At 43.3% G+C, this 17637-nt stretch overlaps 1 protein-coding gene across 1 annotated transcript; it reads left to right on the forward strand.

Annotated features, from left to right (window-relative positions):
- The first annotated feature begins 324 nt into the window (after positions 1–324).
- Positions 325–16693, forward strand: RDH11 (retinol dehydrogenase 11). Its single transcript, XM_008700518.2, has 7 exons — positions 325–490; positions 2570–2688; positions 3038–3193; positions 4580–4684; positions 5226–5435; positions 8125–8314; positions 15885–16693. Exons 1-7 carry the CDS (start codon positions 420–422, stop codon positions 15985–15987), a joined length of 954 nt encoding a protein of 317 aa, XP_008698740.1. The 5' UTR covers positions 325–419; the 3' UTR covers positions 15988–16693.
- Positions 16694–17637: the final 944 nt, after the last annotated feature.

Here is a 17637-nt window from a genome sequence, read left to right on the forward strand (position 1 = left end):
CGGAACACTCCCCAGACGCAAATCTTTCACCTCCAGGAGAAACAATGCGGTAACTGCTTCACTATGATTGGGTAAAACTTAACCGGGATCTGGACTTCGCACCGGGAGCTAGATGACTGGGGAGGTTTCACGACAACCCTGGTGGCCAGAGGGCTGTGGGAAAGCTGGGCAAATCCTACAGGCCCTAGAGCCTAGATGGTTGGGGGTTTGTTGTGTATCTGGCGCATGGGTCAGCTCATCTGAGCAGCTGGAGGCAGCGCCCTCCTGCCCAAGCTGTGGACTACATTTCCCAGATGGCTTTGCTCCCCGGGCTGTCGTACTAAGATTAGGGCGTGCCTGGGAGGAGCCGCACGGTCCGCGAGCTCTGCTGGGGCACCTCGCTCCGCTCCTACCTACAGCCTCAGCAGCCGTCCCGCAAGATGATCGGGGTCCTCCTGCTCCTGCTCCTCCTTCTCCCCCTTTTCCTGTACATCGCTGCACCCCAAGTCAGGTCTGTGCAAATGTACTGCCTTCTTTTGAGAATTCAGGAGGACGTTAATCCTCACCGAAGCTCTGTTTCCTAAAGAAGGAAAAGGAAAATCCTTGGGGGGCTCCAAGTAGGTCGAGGCCGGTAGTTCGGTTGGTCGGAGGAGGTCCAGCTGTCCTGGATGCCGGGGACGAGAGCAGGAGACCCCAGGCGGTGGGAAGGGTCTGTAGTGCGGATCACCTCGCTCTGTTTCTCCCGATCCCTTTTTTCGTCTCGGAAGCCCTTGCTTTCTGCTCCAGAGAACCCCGAGTGCACGGCTACCTCAGACACTTAAGTTTCCAGCATTGGGGGATTTCGGACCCTAAAATGGGGTGTGGACTTTAAGACTGTTTTCCCTTTAGCTCCCACGCCTGGAACCAGCCCTGTCTAGCTTCTTGCTTCCAGCCTTTGAAGTACAATGGAGCGATTGGATTTTTTTTGCTCTCTGAAACTGTCCGTCGATGGGAATCGGTATCTGCAGACCCGTTGCTTGCTCTCTTGTTGGAGTTAGATTCGCCTTTTTTCTGGGCGGATGTTGTAGAGGGAAGAAATGAAAGGGTTGCATCATGAGCCGCATCCTGCCTTCAGAGCAGGAGTATCTGGGGACCTGAATCATGCCCAGGGTTTGGGGGTGAGGCAGAAGGATGAAGGGTAGTGGTCTCTTGACCTGGTGACATACCAGCCAATGGCTGTCTGAGTGCCGCGGGGAATCGGTGGAGAGCTGCCCAAAGGGCGCCTGCTGATTGGTTCTGACTAAAATCACCAGTAGTGACGGTGAACTGGAGACTGAAGAGAGAGTCCTTCCCCGGGGACAGGGGCGTGGTCACCATCCACTCGTGCTCCTCTTTTACTTTTATTTTTCCTCCCTTCTGCTCAGCTAGTGCTCCCACTCAGAGGAGAACGCTTTTTTATCTCTTTCCACCACAAGATCCTCTTACCCAAATAGAGTCCCAGTGAAAAGCTGAGGCTGAACTGAAAATAGTGCGCATTCCTCCGCGAGATTCTTCTGAGTAAGATTATACTGCAAGGGTCATATCCCCAAGCACCCGGCTAGGTCATGGGAGCTAGCCCAGAGCTGGACTATTCATAGTTGATGGTCTCTTTCATTCTTGTTGGTAAGGAGAAGAAAGAACTCAGTAGAGGTCCTGATATGTTGTCGCTGCAGGAGCTAAAACTGAAAGGATGTGAAACATTGAACAGGGAGGCTTGTTCTCTGAGGAGGAAGATATCTTTTGGTGAGCACCAGTTTGCTTCCTTACTGGCCTGTGTGCACTAAGCAGGTAGCCTTAGTGGCTAGGAGTGTGTGCTTTGCAACTCGAAGTTCAATGAAGGAGGCTGAAATGCTCTTTAAAAGTGCATCTCCTGGTCAAGGGAGTCTTTTAACTTGAGTCTTAAAATTTGCAGAGAAGAAAAAAGAACAGCCTGAGACATGCAAATCCCTGTTTGTGCATTCATTTCTTTGGAAAAGAAGGGTAGTACAGTGCTTAGGAACAAGGACTCTAATTAAACCAGGACTTGAATCCCAGCTCCCCTCTGTACTGACTCATGCCTTTTCTTTGTCTTATTTTTGATTGTGCGTGTACACGTGTTTCTGTTTGCTTTACCCCAGCAAACAAGCTTCCATAATTTTAATTTTTTGTGTCGGATTAGCTGCATATCAGGGCCATAAAGTGCCAGTGGTGGACAGAGCGACATAAGTGGACCAGTACTTGCTGCTTCTAGGCTGAGTCTTATGATTCGCTAAGCCTGTCAAAGAGCTCAAACTGAAGCCGGTGCCTGGATAATCAAATATTTATCCAGTTCTTGTACTGCAGGGGCAGCTCTAAGGTTTGCCCTTACAATAGAATCGCTTTTGTTCTCGAGCAAGAGCAGAAAATTTTTGAGCAAAAAAACCGTGAGCAAGAGCAGAAAATTTTTCTTTAGTCTTCCTTAAATCTATAAAAGGACAGCACTAGAAAGAACCAAAGCAAACTTTAGGCTTGGGATTGGAAGACATGGTAGTTACAGGAACCTCTGGCTAAGACAAGGAGAATGAAGAACTGATGAGCTCTCCTCTCTCTACAGGAAAATGCTGTCTAGTGGGGTGTGTACATCAACTGTCCAGCTTCCTGGGAAGGTAGCTGTGGTCACTGGAGCCAACACGGGCATTGGAAAGGAGACAGCCAAAGAGCTGGCTCAGAGAGGCAAGCTCATCTGCTTCTAATTCCCTCCTACTCCTGCAATTTTATCCCTCACAAAGATGACCATGCTCATTTTTTCCTCCCAATCTTGGAATTCAAGAGCTTTCCAAGTGTCCCACAGATTGACTGGTCTGAACCTAATACAATGCTCTACATATAATGGACACTTACTGAATATTATTGATTTATTTTTCTTTTTTGATTTGTTCATCAAATACCCAGTCATGAAGTATGGGTAAATTCCCATTTTAAAGAAACAGTAGAAAATACCATTTATAAGTCTGTAGGTCTGTAGTGTCCACTCAAAAGCGGAGCTGACAGTTTGTCTTTATTTTTATATATTGGTTGACAGGAGCCCGCGTGTATTTAGCGTGCCGGGATGTGCAAAAGGGGGAATTGGTGGCCAGAGAGATCCAGATCATGACGGGAAACCAACAGGTGTTAGTGCGAAAACTGGACTTGGCTGATACGAAATCTATTCGAGCCTTTGCTAAAGACTTCTTAGCGGGTAAGTGTAGAACTGGACATTATGTTGTTGCTCTTGGAGTCAACACAGCAGACTTAGTTAAAGGAAAAGATCCTTCTCCCTCTTTAATACATAGAAGTGCTAGATAAATTATAATCAAAAACTTTCATTCATAGCGGAACTCCTTAGTAACAAAGGGGAATCCTCAGGAAGCAGAAACAAAAAATGAGTTTAGGGGCGCCTGGGTGGCACAGCGGTTAAGCGTCTGCCTTCGGCTCAGGGCGTGATCCCGGCGTTCTGGGATCGAGCCCCACATCAGGCTCTTCCGCTATGAGCCTGCTTCTTCCTCTCCCACTCCCCCTGCTTGTGTTCCCTCTCTCGCTGGCTGTCTCTATCTCTGTCGAATAAATAAATAAAATCTTTTTTAAAAAAAAATGAGTTTAAAAAAGTCAGAGCAGTGCATAAGAACTAAAGCCAAAAACCTCACGGGAGTATCAGAACTCAATATGAGCTTTAGGGTCTAGAGTTCAAATACTCACACAGGGACAGGAGGTGAGACCTCAGGCCCTGAGAGCGGGGAGCTGTATCTTAGGCTCCACATAAGGTTGGGACTCACAAAAAGCCATCTGGTCCATGGTACAGGGGCTTAAAAAAAAAAAAAAAAAAGGTAGGCCACCAGCGCCAAGACATGATAAAGAAGCTTACCTTCTCTTTAGGACGTAGACGGTTAGAGAGTCGTCTGCGAGATATTAGAGCCTCAGGTTGGCATCATCTGTGGGGGAGAATTTATTATATCACCAAATGGTACAAGAATCTTGAGCTGAGGAGTGAACATAAAACCCTGTAGTATCACATAAAAATCCAAGCCAAGAGGGTTCTGTAGGCATAGCCCCTCATAACACAGGGATCTCGGCCTCTCTGGGTAAACGACTTCTAGGGATATGAGCTCATAGTTAGAAATTATAAATCACATGAGAAAATAAACCACGAGAAAGAGTTGTCAGAGGCAACAAAGAGGTGAAACCAATATTTCTTTTGGCACTTTTTGGAGTTCTCCAGTGGCAACGGGTGCATACAGAACATCCTGTTTGCTCTTGCTTTGGAATCTTCTGATTCAGCTCGGGAAGTCTTTCTATTTGGAGAGGTGAGCAGAACATTCTCCCAAAAGCAGTGAGTGAGTAGCTCCTTAACTGGAAGGATCGGAGAGGCCACTCGGTTATGTAAAATGGAGTTTTGCTCTGTAGTAGCTATGGAGGATTCAACTGGAGTCTTAAACAATGAAAAACAATACACAATACATGTGAAAGGGAAATGGAGGAAAGATTCAAGTCATGTATCCCCATTTTCAAAGCCTGGGTGTAAGGCAGATTTCTCAGATATAACTGCTGTGGCTGGCTGCTTCCACACTGCATCTCCTCTTCCCGGCAGAGGAAAAGCATCTTCACATTCTGATCAACAACGCAGGAGTGATGATGTGTCCCTACTCTAAGACAGCAGATGGCTTTGAGATGCACATGGGAGTCAACCACTTGGGTAAGAAATCTGGTCTCATCACAAAACTAGAGGAAGCCTAAAGTTCTCCTTGGAAAATTTAGGGCTCAGACTGAGCCACCTCTGGGCCCTAATAGACCATAAGTGAAGAGTGAATACTGTGGTCCTGCCCGAAAGCTCAGGGATAAACTTAGGCCCACTCGAGGTTCCACCCAGTTTTTAATTTGTGATCCAGATTCAGTTTACCTTGGGGCATTTTTGAACAGCCTAATTGGACTGGGGGCTGTGTTGCTTTCTTTGTGGTGACCCTCATGACCCGCGTCAGGTAGAGGCTGCCTGCGTAAAGAGTGATACTGATCAAAGTTGGAAGGAGAAAAGACTTCATGTTCACACGATCCAGACAGACCTCTTTCATGGAAGGACGGCTGTCCTATTTCCCCAAACCCTCCCTGAGCTTGTTCTGGAGTTGATAATGAATTAATGAGGCAAAAAGCCTTGTTCCTGAGTTCTCTGCAGGGCTCACCATGACTCCCTTCACCCTGGCATTGGCTCTGAACTCCGTTAATTCTAGTTTTTCTCATAGGTCACTTCCTCTTGACCCATCTGCTGCTAGAGAAGCTGAAGGAATCAGCCCCATCAAGGGTAGTGACTGTGTCTTCCCTAGCACACCACCTGGGAAGGATCCATTTCCATAACCTCCAGGGAGAGAAATTCTACAATGCAGGCCTGGCCTACTGTCACAGCAAGTTAGCCAACATTCTCTTCACCCAGGAACTGGCTCGGAGGCTCAAAGGTAGGCTTAGAAGAAGAAAGTATAGAGATATGAGCCAATGGAAAGTAGTGAAAAGCCACAGGAATCCATACTGTTTTCTGGAGCCCATATCCTGGACAAAACCTGCTGCCATGACTATAACTGGGTATTATTTTAGTAAGTGGCCCGCAGCCAAATATTGGAGGTGGCTAGCAGGAGATGGGGACATTCTGACTTTGAGTCATAAGGCTTGGCTTTAGTACTTACTAGCTGTGTGACCTGCAGCAAGCTATTTAACTTTTTAAGACTTATTTCCTCATGAGTAAAATGGGACTACTTTATAGGTTATTGCCCTCACTGAGTCAGGCCTCAGGAGCAAGCAAGGTTTTTACTCATAGTGAGACCAGATAGAATGGAGGGACCTGGGGACACCTGGCTGGCTCAGTCGGTTAAACTTGGTTTTGGCTTAGGTCATGATCTCAGGGTCGTGAGGTTGAGCCCCGGGTCAGGCTCTGGTCTCAGTGCAGAGTTGGCCTGAGATTCTCTCTACCCCTGTCTCTCTGCCCCTCCTGCACATGTGCTCACTCTCTTTCTTTCTCTCTCTCTCTCTCAAATAAATTTTTAAAAAAATCTTAAAAAAAAAAAAAAAAGCAGGGGGAGGGACCTGAACTGGCACTAGATACAACCATTAGGATAAAACGGGTCCTGAGACTATGGTGGTAGTGGTGGGGAGGGGGAATGTCTCCCTAACAGCAAAAGGTTAAATAAGAGAGAAATGTATCCACAAAGAGGGGAGTCTCCTATCACAAATACACAGAAGTCCTTAGCACTGTCTCCTCTGAATTTTCGATAAAAAGAAAGGTAATCCAGAGTGGACAACTGGAGTTGCTTAGTAGTTGAGGCAGGCTGAATTTTGGCTCAAGGAATCCGATACAGGAGCCCCATCGTTGGAACAGGATCATCAAACTATGTGGAAATTAAATGGGTTATAGAGTGGGTGGGATGAGGCATCTGAGGATGTTGAGGAACATTCCAGACAGACGGGAGAGAATGCACAAAGGTCTGGGCTCGGTTTGAGTAATTGGGAGACTGCTATGATTAAAACATAGAGAGCAAGAGGAATAGAGGTCTGAGCTGAGACTGGTGAGGTAGACAGAGGCAAAATCCTTAGAGGCTATGGTAGGATTTTAGCAGAAGAGCAGTGGAGAACATTTCAAATGAAAGCCTTTTTAAAATGGGGGTAGGAGTGTGTGCAGCAGGTGATTTCTGTAGTCTAGGTGAGAAATGAGGGTGGCCTGGACTAGAGTGGTGGAGATGGAGGGTAGTGGACACTCCTAGAGATATTTAGGATGGGAAACCCCCAGGGCTTGTTGATGGATATGCGTGTTAAGGTGAGGAATCATCAAGAATGGCTCTGTGTGCCTGCCTGATTGGGAGTTAAGGAGCACTGCAAGATCCGGGTTTGGTCTTAAAAGTATGAAGTTAGTTTTGGACCTCTGTGTCAGCATTACTGTGGGTCATCTAGAGTAGATATCAAGGGACACCCGGGTGGCTCAGTTAGTTAAGCGTCTGCCTTCTGCTCAAGTCATGATCCCAGGGTCCTGGGATCGAGCCCTGCATTGGGCTCCCTGCTCAGCGGGGAGTCCACTTCTTCCTCCCCCTCTGCTCTCCTCCCTGCTTGTTCTCTGTCTCTCTGTCTTTCTCACTCACGGTCTCTCAAATAAATAAATAAAATCTTTAAAAAAAATAGAGTAGATGTCAAGTTGGAAATAAAATATGTCTATAGTCCTTTATCTGTAATCATGAAATCCACAAAGACCTGATAATTCAATTTTTTCAGAAGCTTGATACCAAAGCTTATTTGGCAGCCACACCTCTCTTGTACTAGGGACATTAGGTAATAAGCAGTATATGTATATGTGTCATATTACCTTTCTAAAATCAGTAAAAATTTGGAAACCCCTCTGGCCCCAAGGTTCTAGTAAAGAACTGGGGACCTGACCTAGCACATGCATAAGTGCCATAGTGTCATTTAGCGCTTACCATGTACTGGAGACTATCAAGGCTCTTGTACATAGAACTCATTTAATCCTCAGAACCACCTTGTGAGGTGCAGGTATTAGGATTATCCCCATTTTAAGAGGAAACCGAGTCACAACATCGGGAGCTTGCCCAGAGTCACACAGCTAATGAGTGGTACAGCTAGAATTTGAAATGGGGCAGTCTGACCACAGAGTCCGCGCCCTTAGCCACTCATAGTCAGCCAAGAGTTCAAAGGAATATACAATGTGCATCAAAATGTGCGTGCCATTTAGTTATAGAGCGGGAGTTGAGCAAACCGTGGGCGTTCCAGCATTTGAAGTTTGGGTAGAAGATGAGGGTCCAGGAAACTGAGAGGAAGCAGCAAGAAAGATTAGGAAAACCAGAAGGAGCATGGGGTCACGGAAGCCAATAAAAAGGCAGCTTTGAGGAAGGAGTAGTTGCTAGAGTCAAGTGCTGCCGAGAGGTTGAGTCCTGGCTCTACTGTTTGCTAACAGTTAATAACCTCTTTGAGCTTTAATCATACGCTGTGAAATGGGGAGCTGGAAATGACTGTGAGGAGCGCTTGTAGTACCGTTGTGGGAAGGGAGTCTTCATGGGGTCAAATGTTCATTCACATCCTCTGCTCTTCTCGGCTGTTCGGCAATATCAAGTCCTGCTTCCTCTCCCTATGCGGCGCCCCCCCCATTAGGCTCTGGCGTTACGGCGTATTCTGTGCACCCGGGCACAGTCAACTCTGAACTGGTTCGGCACTCATGGTTCATGAAATGGATGTGGTGGCTTTTCTCCTTCTTCATCAAGACCCCTCAGCAGGGGGCGCAGACCAGCCTGTACTGTGCCGTCACGGAAGGTCTCGAGATTCTAAGTGGGCATCATTTCAGGTACGAATGTATCTGTTTTTGAAGGTGGGGTTTTATTACTCAAAGGCAGTAATTTCGATTTGTCTGGTATACTATACTCCTCTTCTAAAATACCTTGCGCGACATAGCTTTTGTCTTTTGACTGGTGTTTTTACCTTGTAATAAAGGGGTTGACTCCTTTGTGTTTTCCTGGTACTGCGAGGTTTGATTTTCTGCATGGCTATCATTTATTATGCTTTCTGGTTGTTTCTTTTCTTCCTACCTTTATTTAGGTCCGTCTAGTTTTCTTCGTTCCTTTTTGGACTCCTAGTTCTGTTTTGTTGTTGTTTTTTTTTTTTACATTAAAAAGAATTTGAATCTGTATTTCTCTATTGTCTTCAGGACTAAAATAGTATTTTTTTTTTAAAGATTTTATTTATTTATTGAACACAGATAGAGACAGCCAGCGAGAGAGGGAACACAAGCAGGGGGAGTGGGAGAGGAAGAAGCAGGCTCATAGCGGAGGAGCCTGATGCGGGGCTCGATCCCATAACGCTGGGATCACGCCCTGAGCCGAAGGCAGACGCTTAACCGCTGTGCCACCCAGGCGCCCCAGGACTAAAATAGTATTGATGGACTCCCTTCGTGAATAAGTGAAGACTTTTATTTTATTTTATTTTATTTTATTTTATTTTATTTTATTTTATTTTATTTTATTTTATTTTATTTTATTTTATTTTATTTTATTTTATTTTATTTTATTTTATTTTATTTTATTTTATTTTATTTTATTTTATTTTATTTTATTTTATTTTATTTTATTTTATTTTATTTTATTTTATTTTATTTTATTTTATTTTATTTTATTTTATTTTATTTTATTTTATTTTATTTTATTTTATTTTATTTTATTTTATTTTATTTTATTTTATTTTATTTTATTTTATTTTATTTTATTTTATTTTATTTTATTTTATTTTATTTTATTTTATTTTATTTTATTTTATTTTATTTTATTTTATTTTATTTTATTTTATTTTATTTTATTTTATTTTATTTTATTTTATTTTATTTTATTTTATTTTATTTTATTTTATTTTATTTTATTTTATTTTATTTTATTTTATTTTATTTTATTTTATTTTATTTTATTTTATTTTATTTTATTTTATTTTATTTTATTTTATTTTATTTTATTTTATTTTATTTTATTTTATTTTATTTTATTTTATTTTATTTTATTTTATTTTATTTTATTTTATTTTATTTTATTTTATTTTATTTTATTTAAGATTTTATTTATTTATTGGACAGAGAGAGACACAGCGAGAGAGGGAACATCAGCAGGGGGAGTGGGAGAGGGAGAAGCAGGCCCCCCGCTGAGCAGGGAGCCCAGTGCAGGGCTTGATGAGGGGCTTGATCCCAGGACCCCGGGATCATGACCTGAGCCGAAGGCGGACGCTTAACGACTGAGCCACACAGGCGCCCCAAGTGAAGACTTATAAAACTTTTTATTGTAGAGAACTTTGAATATGTACAGTCGTAGATAAAATAGCGCGTCGAACCCCCATATACCCATAATACAGCCTCAACAACCATTAAGCCATGGCCAGTAGTCCCCTATCCCCATGCATCACCCCTTTCCATATTTTTTGTCCTCTCATGTTATTTTTTTGTTTTAAAGATTTATTTATTTGACAGAGAGAGAGAGACAGCCAGTGAGAGAGGGAACACAAGCAGGGGGAGTGGGAGAGGAAGAAGCAGGCTCCCAGCGGAGGAGCCCAATATGGGGCTCGATCCCAGGACTCCGGGATCACACCCTGAGCCGAAGGCAGACGCTTAACGACTGAGCCACCCAGGCGCCCCTCCTCTCGTGTTATTTTGAAGCAAAACTCAGACATCACATAAGATTGAAATTTTAGCATGTTTTTACTTCCCCCTTCAAGATTATGTGGAAATAACTTGAAATTTTAGAGAAAGGATTGTAAATAAATTAAAATTGGAAAGAAAGGTAGACAGTCAGATCATGCTAGGCCCATAATGCCAGGCTTGGAGAGGAGCCACGGAAGTTGTTCCAGTAGAGAGAGAAATAAATCTGCTCTGTGCTTCAGAGAGACATCCCTGGTGACTTTGATGAATGAGTAAATAACCCATGTGAGAGAGTTTGAGTTCCTGATTTAGGGTAATGACTGTTGGAATACAAAGAAGGGTTAAGTGAGAGACGCCCTGAAGAGGCAGAATTTTTACGGCTTGATGACTAAATGAGTGAGGGGTCTGGGAGGAGTTAGTGACCTGGGGTCAAGCCTGACTTACTAGGAGATTGATAATGACATTAACTGAGACAACAGACATGGAAAAGTCATGTGTAGAGCTTAGGGTTCTTTGATTCCAAAGCAGTGGAAACAGACTCATGCTAACTTAAGCAAGAAGGGAATTTATTAAAATATGGGGTTCTCCTAAGAACCAAAGAGAAGACAGAAGAGCGAGACTTCGAACAAACAGAGTGGCCAGTCAGCTGGCCAGGGCACTGCTGCTGGAATGAGTATACGCCAGCTGTCCTCAGTCTTTGTTTTGTTGCTCACCATTTGCCCTCTAGCAAGGGAGCACTAGATCTTCCATCCTCTCGTCCTCACTCCCTTGGTTAGGGGAAGACCGGCACTTGATTAACGGTGTCTTCACACTGTGGGAAGGAGGTAATTCCTCAGGAAGGGATCAGGTTGCTATTGCCAAAAGAATGTGGAATGGGGTGTCTGGGTGGCTCAGTTGGTTAAGTGTCCGACTTTTTTTTTTTTTAAGATTTTATTTATTTATTTGACAGAGAGAGAGAGAGAGACAGATAGCGAGAGAGGAAACACAAGCAGGGGGGGTGGGAGAGGAAGATGCAGGCTCCCACAGAGGGGCCTGATGCGGGGCTCGATCCCAGAACGCTGGGATCACGCCCTGAGCCGAAGGCAGACGTTTAACGACTGAGCCACCCAGGCGCCCCAAGTGTCTGACTCTTGATCTCAGCTCAGGTCTTAATCTCAGGGTTGCGAAATGGAGCCCCTCATTGGGGCTGGACCCTGCGTGAGATTCTCTCTCTCCTTCTCCCTCTGCCTTTCTCCCCCTTAAAAAAATGTGGAATGGATCAGTTGCCCACTATGTAATAAACCTGGCTCTGTCCATGTTCAACATGAGTGTGTTATCCATAAGACTCCATGTGAGTAGAAGTGTGTAGCAGATAGTTGAAAATGTGAGTCTGAAATCCAGGAAGATAAATTTACATAGTTATGTACTAGAATGATTTTCCATGGGTGACTGGATTTTTCTTCCTTGAAGATTTTAAGGTTTTGACTCAGTAGTTTAAAGAAAGTCAGCCTCAAATCCATGACATAGTAATTATTTAATTGACTTTTGAAGAGCCTTTCCAGTGCCATGGATTCTTAATTTTAAGGATTTTTGAAGATCCAACATCAGCTGTGTTGACCACTATCAAGAAATGAACAGAAGTCTGTCTCGGGGCGCCTGGGTGGCGCAGTCGTTAAGCGTCTGCCTTTGGCTCAGGGCGTGATCCCAGCGTTCTGGAATCGAGCCCCACATCAGGCTCCTCCGCTGGGAGCCTGCTTCTTCCTCTCCTAGTCCCCCTGCTTGTGTTCCCTCTCTCGCTGGCTGTCTCTCTCTCTGTCAAATAAATAAATAAAATCTTAAAAAAAAAAAAAAGAAATGAACAGAAGTCTGTCTTGACTGAAGCATTAGAAACTTTGCACTGGTTATTATTCCTGACTGAAACCACAAATGTGCTTTTTGTCTCTATGGATCTGTCTGTACGGGACATTTCATATCAATGGAGTCATATAATATGTGGCCTTTTATGACCGGCTTCTTGCTCACTTAGCATAATGTGTTCAAGGTCATCAGTGTGTCATTCCTTTTAGTTGCCAAATAATATTTCACTTTATGGCTATACCACATTTTATTCATCCATTCATCAGTTGACGGGCATTTGGGTTACCACTTTTTGGTTAATCGAATAATGATGCTGTGATATTCATGTACAGATTTTTGTGTGGCAATTTCTCTTGGTTTATATCCCTAGAAATGGAATCCCACTGGAATATGGGTCCTATGTCAACTCCGTGTTTAACTGTTGAGGAACTGTCAGACTGTTTCCCCAAGTGGCTGCACCATTTCCCGTTGCCACCGTCAGTGGGTGGGGGTCCCAATCTCTCCATGCCCTTGCTCACACTTCTTATTGTCTGTCCTTTTGCTTTTAGCCATCCTGGTAAGCATGAAGTAATTTTTCTACTTACGTTTTTATAGTTTTTTTTCATTATGGTTTTCGTATGCATTTTCCTGCTAATGTTGTTAAGCATTTTTTCATGTGCTTATTGTCCATTTGTTTATTTTCGTTGGAGAAATGTCTATTCAAATCCTTCGCCCATTTTTAAAATGGATTGTTGTCTTTTTATTGTTTAATTGTAACAGTTCTTTATATAGTCTGGATGCAAGTCCCTTATCAGATGAGTGATTTACAAATATTTTCTCCCATTCTTTGGTTTGTCTTTTCACTTTCTTTAAGGTGTCTTTTGAAGCAGAGAGCTTTTTGGTGAAGTCTAACTTACCGATTTTTTTCTTTTGTCACTTGTGCTTTTGGTGTCTTATCTAAGAAACCATTGCCTAACTGAGGGTCACGAAGATTTACTACTACGTTTTCTTCTAACACTCTTGTAATTTGAGCATTACATTTTGGTCTATGATTCATTTTGAATTCATTTTTATATATGGCATGAGGTAGGGGTCCCACTTCATTTTTGCATGTTTATATCCGGTTGTCCCAGAACTGTTTATTGAAAACATCATTCTTTCCATTGAATTTTCTTGGTAGCTGTATTAAATTTCCTTGGCTGGGGCACCTGGGTGGCTCATTTGGTTGAGTGCCAACTCTTGATCTTGGCTGTGAGTTCAAGCCCCACATGGAGCCTACTTAAAAAAAAAAAAAATTCCTTAGGCTGCCATAAAAGAATGCCAGAAGTTAATTTTCTCACAGTTCTGGAGAATGGGAGTTCAAGATCAAGGTGCCGGCAGGGTTGGTTTCTGGTGAGGCCTCTATTCCTGGCTTCAGAGGGCTGCCTTCTTGCTGTGTCCTCAGATGGCTTTCACTCTCTGTGTGCACACTCCTGGTGTCTCCTCTTCTTATAAGGACACTAGACCTATGGCATTAGGGCCCTACCTTTATGACCATACTTAACCTTAATTATCTCTTTAAAAGCCCGATCTCCCGCTATAGTCACATTATAGATTAAGGATTCAACATATGGACTTTGGGGGACGTGATTCAGTCCATAACAGACTGATCAAAAATCAATTGATCATAAATGTAAGGATACTTCTACACGTGTAGTTTGGTGGGTTTTTTTTTAAGATTTTATTTATGTGTCAGAGAGTGAGAGAAAGTGAGAGAGCGTACAAGCAGGGGGGACAGCAGGCAGAGGGAGAAGCAGGCTCCCTGCTGAGCAAGGAGCCCAATGTGGGACTCGATCCCAGGACCCTGGGATTATGACCTGAGCCGAAGGCAGCCGCTTAACGGACTGAGCCACCCGGGTGTCCCTACACTTTTAATTCTGTTCTATTCATTTATATGTCTATCCTTATGCCAGTAGTACAGTGTCTTGATTACTATAGCTTTGTAGTAAGTTTTGAAATAGGTCTTTTTATGTATACTGGTTGATACTTCCCAAAATCCTACTGGAAATATCAGCACCATGACTATGCTGATGCCATAACCACACGTAAGTAGCTTTTACTGTGGTATTTGAATAAATTTTACAGCATGTCATAGCTTATGACACAAGGCACTTTCGTGTCCATTGTGTCATTCACTAGTCATCGTAACCTTGCAAAGAACATAAGCGTAATGCAGTAGAGGCTACAGAGGCTTACAGAGGTCAGTTCATTTCCAGAGTCTTACAGAGCCTTTGGTTCTCAGTGACGGTCTTTTTGCTCAGCAGTGGCAGGTTGTGCTGGTCATGCTGGTAAGTTCCCTCGAACAGAAGTACTATACTTACAAGGCTTGTTTTGTAAATGTGAAGGTATCTCTAAGTGGTATTTCTCAAACTTTCGTGCATTCTAGAACCATCTGAGGAAGTGGTTGAAAACAGATGCCTGGGCCTCTACACTAGAGATTCTGATTCAGCAGGTTCAGATGGGGCCTGAGAATTGGCATTTCTAACAAGCTCCCAGATGATGCTCCTGCTTGTCCGTAACCTGCTCTTTGACTAGCAGCGTCTTTATGGACATAGCGTTAGGAGTTCGCTTCATGCGCTTATTTCAGACTTGCCAACTTTCCTTTTCACCTTCAGAATGTGCTTAGTGTGTCCTGGAAGCAGTTCTCTTGAAATAGTATATAACTTTTTAAGTTGCTTCCTATGGGGGTGCCTGGGTGGCTCAGTCCATTAAGCTTTCTCCTTCAGCTCGGGTCGTGATCCCAGGATCCTGGGATTGAGCCCCAGATGGGGTTCCCTGCTCAGCAGGGAGCCTGCTTCTCCTTCTCCTGCTCCCCCTGCTTGTGCTCTGTCTCTCTCTCTGTCAAATAAATAAATAAAATCTTTAAAAATAAATTGCTTCTTATGTGATTTAAAAGATTGTAATCCATTTACTCAATCACTTTTCAAAAAACTCTTTATTTTTATGAATGATGAAAAAAAAAAACCCTTTATTGAATACCTTCTGTGTCCTAGATGCAGCTAATACAAAAATGAGTAAAATTTTCTTTGAGAAAATTTTCTGGATAGTGCAGAGTTTGAATACCGCTCCTGCATTTAATGGGGACTTAAAATAATTGGGATTATAGCAATGAAGAGAAGACATGAAACACGCAGTATCTTATTATTACTTTTCTTTTATGCTATCATCTTTTCCTTCTTCCATTGTTTATGAGGCTGGCTTTACTTGTTATTTGAGTTTAAAAAGAGTTGTAATTGGGGGTGCCTGGGTGGTGCCATTAGTTAAGTGTCTGACTCTTGGTTTCGACTCAGGTCATGATCTCAGGGTCATGAATTTGAGCCCCGCATCGGGCTTCACGCTCAGTGGGGGAGTCTCCTGGGGATTCTCTCCCTCTCCCTCTGCCTCTCCCCCGGCGTGCACTCTCTCTCTCAAAAATAAATAAATCTTCAAAAAAATAAAAAATATATAAAGTTATAATTGCAGGTAGACCAGAAATAGTAAGTTTTGGGAATGGTTTTGTTTTTTTGTTTTTACCACTCCAAGCATCTGTAACCAGTGTAATCTCAGCAACATGACACCGTACAAGGTCCTGTGTGAACAGGCTGGACATACACAGGTGTCAGGCAGACACTGATATTATAGTTAAATATATACATATAAAGACTAAATGCTATGCATTATATATCAGACATGTTGGTCAGAGGGAGTCTAGTGAGGAGATCTAAATGGTAATTACATTTTCTCTGGGGTAAGAATTAGAGAATGAAGAGATAAGTCAAAGACTGGCCCTATGAAGTGCATAGAGGACATGTCATCCCTAGGTGGTTTTTCTGTCACATTCCTTGTTCCAGGCAGAGAACAGACTCCATTCGTAAACTGTGTGTTTTAAGCCTCTCTCTTTCCCTTCCAGTGACTGCAGTGTGGCATGGGTCTCTGCCCAGGCTCGGAATGAGACGATAGCAAGGCGGCTCTGGGACGTCAGCTGTGACCTGCTGGGCATCCCTATGGACTGACAGGTGGTGGCAGGTACACACACGAGAAACCTGCAGCAGACTACTCAGTACTCCCTGCCAAAATGATTCTCCTTCATGACGGCCAAAACCTTGAGCACAAAGAAAACAAACCTTCCAGCCTTGCCTGCTTGATGTCTGATAAAAGCCCAGTGCACACTGCCAGATTCATCAAAACACCTTGCATAAGTCCAGATTGACTTTGCTCTTGTTGCTGCCAGAGTTACAAGAGATATCATAGGATAAGATCTTCATATGTCCTGCAAACTCATACTCACCTTCTGAAACCTACTACCTAAGAGAATCGTAGCTATGGCAGGGTCAGTTTATGGCAGTTCGGATTAGTTTCTACCCTCTTTGTTCACAAGATAGTTCCTCTCACCCACCAACCAACCTTCATTTCAAGAGGGCCACACTGCAGCCCCAGCTGAATTCCCAGAGTCAACGGTGGCTTGGCTCAAGAGCAGGGCTCATCCCTCACCTGTTAAGAAAACCGTCATATGCCAACATCTGGATTCTTTCAGGAAACTCTTAACTGAATCTGGATTATGGCATGGGCTTTATCTCCGGCAACCTAAAGCCACTGCTGTCAAGACACTTTTACATGGCTGGACCACAGAAGAGCTTCCTTTTCTAAGAAGTTTGTGGGGCTGGGAGGATGGCAGAAATTTGGGGGAAGGCAGAAATAAAAATCAAGTTTAAACTGTCATTTTCCTACTGTTTCTCAGGCCAGGAAGTGGGTAAAGAAAGGAGCAGTATGGGAAGATAGACCACCTGCCTGACTTCAGTTTACTGACCCCAGACCCATGGAGGCCTTTTTTGTGCCTTAGTTTCTCTTAGAAAGCCAGAAGAAGGGAAAGGCTATTTGGTGATTGCCACTGAGTTTATCTTTGTGTGTTCTTATGTAGTTATGCAATTGGGATTATTTTCACAAAATTCAAAATAGCTACAAAGGCACAGTATTAAACTGGGCCCTAGTGCAGGTAAGTGTTCAAAGATGGAGTAAACGGTGTCATCCAATCTTTAATACAAATGGGTGGAGCTGTAAAGGGAAGTAGATCGTGTATATGTGTTAACTACTCACCAAGAAGCACATGGGTACAGGGAGGAAGTCCAAAAAAGAGAAGAATCCTGGAAGATAAATACAGTGAAGGGACTAGTGAAGGATTAAAACAAACAAACAAACAAAAAAACAGCTAAAGGTGATAGTACGTATCTATGGAAGAATTGAGAGTGAGCACCCGAGTTAGCAAGACTGATACTGCACTGTCTTAACAAGCATGAATCAATCAATGTGGCAGAAAAAGACCCAAAACAAATTAAAAAAACCCCAATTCTTTTTTTTTTTTAAGATTTTATTTATTTATTTGACAGAGAGAGAGAGAGACAGCCAGCGAGAGAGGGAACACAAGCAGGGGGAGTGGGAGAGGAAGAAGCAGGCTCCCAGCGGACGAGTCTGATGCGGGGCTCGATCCCAGGACGCCGGGATCACGCCCTGAGCCGAAGGCCGACGCTTAACGACTGAGCCACCCAGGCGCCCCCCAATTCTTTACTCAGCAAAATTATCGTAAGGACTGGTATTGTAATTTACAGTCGATTTAATAATCTTCAGGGCATTTCCTTACATTATCTTGTCAAGATTAAAATGTCTAT

Source organism: Ursus maritimus, unplaced genomic scaffold (genome assembly GCF_017311325.1).
Source record: "Ursus maritimus isolate PB19 unplaced genomic scaffold, ASM1731132v1 scaffold_25, whole genome shotgun sequence".
In the NCBI taxonomy this organism is placed as follows: domain Eukaryota; kingdom Metazoa; phylum Chordata; class Mammalia; order Carnivora; family Ursidae; genus Ursus; species Ursus maritimus.

What these genes read in the sequence shown, in the direction of transcription:
- RDH11 (XM_008700518.2), top strand. Translation starts at nt 420, where the DNA reads ATGATCGGGGTCCTCCTGCTCCTGCTCCTCCTTCTCCCCCTTTTCCTG. An exon ending in ATCGCTGCACCCCAAGTCAG is followed by an intron (nt 491 to 2,569) that starts GTCTGTGCAAAT and finishes CTCTCTCTACAG; the next exon opens with GAAAATGCTGTCTAGTGGGG. An exon ending in TGCTAAAGACTTCTTAGCGG is followed by an intron (nt 3,194 to 4,579) that starts GTAAGTGTAGAA and finishes TCTTCCCGGCAG; the next exon opens with AGGAAAAGCATCTTCACATT.